Source organism: Arachis ipaensis, chromosome B02, assembly GCF_000816755.2.
Source record: "Arachis ipaensis cultivar K30076 chromosome B02, Araip1.1, whole genome shotgun sequence".
Lineage (NCBI taxonomy): Eukaryota > Viridiplantae > Streptophyta > Magnoliopsida > Fabales > Fabaceae > Arachis > Arachis ipaensis.
Genome location: NC_029786.2, coordinates 89,209,635 through 89,215,609, shown reverse-complemented (window position 1 = coordinate 89,215,609; position 5,975 = coordinate 89,209,635). Strand labels below are relative to the sequence as shown.

General features: G+C 46.4%; 1 protein-coding gene across 2 annotated transcripts; it reads left to right on the top strand.

Moving 5' to 3' along the window:
- Positions 1-3,327, top strand: LOC110268958 (serine/threonine-protein phosphatase 7 long form homolog). Of its 2 annotated transcripts, XM_021116120.1 has the most exons (3): positions 1-1,107; positions 1,225-1,312; positions 1,407-3,327. In XM_021116120.1, exons 1-3 carry the CDS (start codon positions 386-388, stop codon positions 2,616-2,618), a joined length of 2,022 nt encoding a protein of 673 aa, XP_020971779.1. In that variant the 5' UTR covers positions 1-385; the 3' UTR covers positions 2,619-3,327. The 2 variants fall into 2 exon arrangements, with proteins under 2 accessions (XP_020971779.1, XP_020971778.1); XM_021116119.1 differs by having other exon boundaries at positions 1-1,312.

Below are 5,975 nucleotides of genomic sequence, written 5' to 3'. Positions count from 1 at the left end.
AGTCAGTGGTTTTTGGTAGTGGTTTATGTTGGTGGTTTATGTTAGCGGTTTTTGTTAGCGGTTTTTGCAAGCGGTTTTTATATGTGGTTTAGGGTAGTTGTTTAATGCTAGGTGGTTTAAGTAAGCCGGTTTATTGAATTTGTTTCTTGTTAATGGCTCTCGTTAATTGTGGTATATGCTAGCGGTTTAGTTGTGTGGTTTAGGGTTTGTTTTCCAGTTAGTTATCTTTCATGTAATGTTATGCTGTTTAATTTAGCAAAATGGTTAATGTAAACCGGTTTACTGTAAACCGGTTGATGTGAACCGGTTTACTGTAAAACCTGTGTAGTTATATATCTCAGTATGCGGTTCTTTTCATGCGCAGCCCGAGCGATGCATTAGGAGCATGAGGCGGCAGCAGGGCATGCGTCTTGATGACAGATACGTTCCATACTTGCAGATGGCAGGGCTATACCATCTTGCAAGGCTGAACGACCGGTGGTTCCGGGTAGACGAGGCGCTCGTCAGTGCATTCGCGGAGAGATGGCGTCCCGAGACGCACACTTTTCATATGCCGTTCGGAGAGTGCACGATCACACTCCAGGACGTGGCATACCAGCTGGGTTTGCCAGTCGATGGTCGTTACGTGAGCGGGTGCCTGTCAGAGTTCCATATATACATCGATGGCGGCCGTCCACCCTGGGTCTGGTTCCAGGAGTTGCTAGGAGTTATACCTCCTCCCAGTCAGGTTCAGAAGTACGCAGTGAACTGCAGCTGGTTTCAGGAGACCTTTGGTGAGTGCCCTGAGGATGCAGATGATGACACTGTTCGCCGATATGTCCGTGCGTACATCATGATGTTGCTGGGCACGCAGCTGTTTGCGGACAAGTCTGGCAACCGGATTCACATTAGATGGCTTCCATATGTAGCGAGGCTGGAGGAGCTGGGTACGTACAGCTGGGGTTCGGCAGTACTGGCCTGGTTGTACCGGTGCATGTGCAGAGTGGCAAACAGACATGTTGTGAAGTTAGCGGGCCCTCTTCAGCTACTGCAGTCTTGGATCTTTTGGCGGTTTCCTCAGTTTAGGCCTGCAGGATATGAGACTTTCAGCTGGCCGTTGGCGTCGAGGTACTATACTGGGCCTATTCTTTTTCAATATGACTTACAGAATTGCGTGTATGTTAATACTCTATTGCATAATGTAAACACATATATTAGTATATGTAACTCATGTGTATGGTGCAGATGGGCAGGTTACAACCCTTCCGGTAACGAGAAGGGTCCGAGAGTGCAGATGTGGAAGCTTAGGATAGACCGGTTACAGTCCAAGGAGGTTAGTATGCTAATTAATAACTGATGCTCTTTTAGTTAAATATTTTACACTTGGGTCGTACAGTTGCCCTGATAAGGGTGGGTTCGTTCTGCAGTTTATATGGATGCCGTATAGTAGCCCCAACGTACTTCAGGTGTTGCATCCGGAGGTTTTGGAGCCTCGGCACATGGCGGTGTGGCGCTCTGTGACCGCGCTGATCTACTTTGCTGTCATAGAGTGGCATCAGATAGATCGTGTTCTTCCTCAGTTTGGAGGGGTACAGGCCCCTCCGCGTCCCGCCTTGAACATCGACTTTCTGATGTCCAAGGACGGGAGAGGCGGCGATCGATGGTTCCCCTCTTCCATGCGGAAGTGGCATGCATACTGGGACGCTCGTCATGACAGTGTATTGAGGTTCGACGTTGTTGCCGACCCTGGACCGTCTCATCAGTTCCTTCAGTGGTGGAGTCAGCATGGGAAGAGGTTCTTGGCCCCGGACACTCAGCTGGGGGATCCGAGATCAGTTCCTATACCAGTTGAGTCCTCACAGCGGGGTCCGGGGCGAGTGCCTGACATGGATCCTCTGGATGACGTGCCTGACAGGCGCAGGGTTGAGAGGAGGATGGGTGTAGGGACACGGAGGAGCCAGCGTCAGTTCAGGTGGCCGGATCATACGGCGAGGAGTGGTTCTGACCATGGGGACGACGATGACGACCAGCCTGGCCACGTTGGAGGATGCACACACGATGGAGGTACTAGTACACACGATGGCGGTCATGGAGGTGAGTGGTATGGCACAGGGGTCGGTGACGGGGCTGACACTGGTGCCGCTGGACCTGGATCGGTCCCTCTTGGAGATTACTTCGTTGGTGTGCCAGCGGATGATCAGGCTGAGCAGGGTGGTACACCTTGGCGCATATCAGGATCACAGTGGGCAGACTTTGTTGGGTCAGACTCGCTTGTTGGGGACTTCGGGAGTCCACGCTTCCTAGATGAGATCACCGCCATCATGCAGGGTGACGTGACCCCCCGCAGAGCTGGCCAGACCTCAGGGATCCAGGCCCCCTTAGATGTTGATCTGAACGAGCCTCCATTCTCATCCGCTGGTCAGCAGTTTCGTCTTGGAGGTACCCCTACATCCGCCTTCACCGCTGCATCAGAGTCTATCGCAGGATCGTCGGCAGCCCCGTTGCGTGTTGCGCCACCAGTACAGCCTGCTCCGCAGGAGGAGGAGGATGAGATAGAGGATGAGGAGCCGCCTGTCCGTCGAGGTCAGAGGGCACGGGTAGCACGTCGCTGTGGTACTGGTTCGCATCTGTTTAGATGAGTCACATTTCATGTATTTTGTTTCCTCTATTTCAGTCATGTATGATAGTTAGGTGTACTTTTCTTGTTATGTAGTGCTCTGTTTATGTATGTTGTTAGTAACTTGTGTTCGGGGACGTTGACTATTTGTATTAAATGATACATGACAAGGTATAATGATTTCGTTTAGTTATTAAAATGAGGATCAACGAGTCCTGTAGTATTACTTGTAATGAAAGACAACATACTCATTACTACTCGCAAATACCAAAGTACAATGCATTAATCTCAACAAGTTACATACGTGGTCAAGCAATGCATCTAATAAGACAACTTAAATGTAAATAACACTAAGAATAACATCATGGAAGCTAATTTCGCCCTGTCTGAGACGATCCTACTACCTGTGGGCATCTACGTCTAGTGTGTCCGGGTTGGCGACAAAGGCCACACCATTTTGGCCTGTTTGGATCTGCCTCATCTATATTTGTCCGTATCCTTGTGGATCTAGGCCTCCCCTCTCTCGCACGCCTTCTGTTTGGGTCCGGAATCACGGTGGGCCCATCGTAGGGTGGCCAGAAGCCCTCCGGGATTGGAGGTGTGAATCCCAACCGATAGACATTGAACACCGAGCTAATCTGATAGACGCTATGAACATAGGAGCTCCAGCTCACACGTGCGTAGGCACAGCATGCAAGTGCGTGCTGACACGGGAAATGAAGCGCCTAAAAGTACCCACAGTCACATGTCCGGGAGGCAAGCGATACTCGGTAAGTACCCAATGAGAAAGTACCAGTCGGAGTGGTCTCCGCAACGGTGAACTCGGAGTTATCACGGTCATACAACGTCACCGTGAAGCACCTGGCCGTCTTCAAGTTGGCCTCAATACACTTCACCAAATACTGACTGAACTGCTGTCCGGTGCCCATCTGGGTCTCAGCCTCTCGCCCCTTGCGAACAAAGAGTTCGGCCAGCCTACCATATGTTGCCTTCACCAGGGATGCTACAGGAAGATTTCTTACACCCTTGAGGATTGAGTTCACACACTCGGAGATATTCGTCGTCATGTGACCGAATCTCCTTCCCTCATCGCGATGCTGCGTCCACAAGGGGTAATCAATACGGTTCGCCCACTCACACATCGCCGGGTCTTCAGACCGCAGTATATCAAACCAGTAATCAAACTCAACCTCAGTCTTCGCGTACGCTGCATTCACCAGAAGCCTCCTAGCGTCTTTGCCCTTGAAGGTAAGGGCGAAATTAGCCGCTACGTGTCGTATGCAGAATGCACGGTACGCAGATGGCGGTAACCAACCTCCGTCCGGGGCCTCAAGCGCAGACTTGATGCCGTTGTGCCTATCCGATATAACCAGCAGACCGGGCTGCGGGGTCACGTGCTGCCGAAGGGGCGAGAGAAAGAATGTCCAGGACTCCGCATTCTCCCCCTCTACTAGTGCGAATGCGACAGGTAGAATGTTGGAGTTCCCGTCCTGTGCAATCGCAATGAGCAACGTTCCCCCATACTTACCATATAGATGTGTGCCGTCAATGCTGACTAGCGGCTTGCAATGCCGGAATGCCTCGATGCACGGAGGGAAAGTCCAGAAAAGTCTGTGGAAATAAGCTTGAGACTCGTCCACCTGTCCTCCAACTAGAACCGGGCTCGTCCTGAGGACCGCAACAGTACCAGGCATCGTCAGCTGGACACCCAACACCCACCTAGGTATCTCGCTGTATGACTCATCCCAATCACCGTAGATGAGGCCAACGGCCTTCTGCTTCGCCATCCATACCATCCTGTAAGTCGGCCTAAAACCAAAATGCGCTGCCGTGGCGTTCAGGAGCACCTTGATGCTAACCGATGCGTCAGCCCTAACCATTGGCATAATGAACGCCGAAATCACAGAATGATCCAAACTTATGTGATCACTTGATAGAACAACAAAACTCTCCTCCTCACTAGCCATCTTACGTCCTCTAATGAGAGCAAATCACGTTTACAGGGTTTATATAGAGCTCTAAGTCCTACTAATTCGAACTAACCTGGTTCGAACCATGATACATGTAATTCGAACCAGCCTGGTTCGAATTACTACAATCAACCTCTCTCCCCATAATTCGAACCAACCTGGTTCGAACTAACCTTCTTCGAACCATGATGCATGTAATTCGAACCAGCCTGGTTCGAATTACTACAATCAACCTCTCTCCCCATAATTCGAACCAACCTGGTTCGATTTATTAAAACTAATCTCCGCATAATTCGAACTCAACCGGTTCGAATTACATGCTTTCCTGGTTCGAACCTAACCGGTTCGAATTATTTACATTTTTCCAGTAGTAGTTCGAACTTAGATGGTTCGAATTACTTGCTAATAGAGTTCGAACCTGGGTGGTTCGATTTATATAAATATGCCTCTTGACTTATTGCTGAAACAAATTTCTGTTTGGCGTATTTTGGTTAAACATTTCTGCATGTGGCTTAATATGGTTTTTTGCCCCTATAAAAATGTTATCTTTATTTAAAGTGTGACAAAATAAATAAGTCATACTTTTTAAGTTAAGATTATGATGAGAGAATGTTAAAGAGTAGTTACCTATTAAAAATACAGGTAAGAATGGGATATTGGAATGTACAACATTTTTTATTTGTTTATTTGTTTTTACCAAAGTTAGCCTCTAAAAATTTACAAAATTTCAACAAACTTTGCTTTATAGGTGAAATATGTCAAATTTTGTGATTTAGGAGACTCTTTAGAAATTATTGTCAAAACTAAAATATTTTCTAGTGCTAAACTGGCAGTTTATTAGGTGCTAGAACTCTATTGGATTGAGCTGACTCCACTCTATGTTCTTTATAGTTTATAGGTCTGTAATGAACCCTACTATTATTTGTCTACTCTATCCTCTTGCATTTTTACTCCTCAATTACAATAAGTAATATTATTTTATTTTATTTGCCTTGCACTTTTTAAAAAAGCATATAATTTTTCAAAGTCTTGTGCATTCTTACAACAGTTACATCGGTCTTTAACTCTCTTAGCTAAGGCAAGTTTTTCAATGAGACAGATTTAAGAAACTTTGATAGACTATGGGCTATACTACAATGAGTAATCTACAGGTATAAGTTTGTTATGTCAATCAACTTTAATTAAATTGGTCTAATATAAAAAAAAAAATTTTACCATTCTTATTCACTTATTTATCTAAATTTTATTGTTTAATTGAGTCAAATTTAGTTTAAAAAAAAAAATTGTACGTATAGCACTTCTCTAGTAAATATAATTTAAGGACAAAGTGATGTGGTGTATTTGTAATTTATTTCTTTTGTTTTCACTTATGATCCAAAAATTATCTCATATTAATAAGATCTCATCTA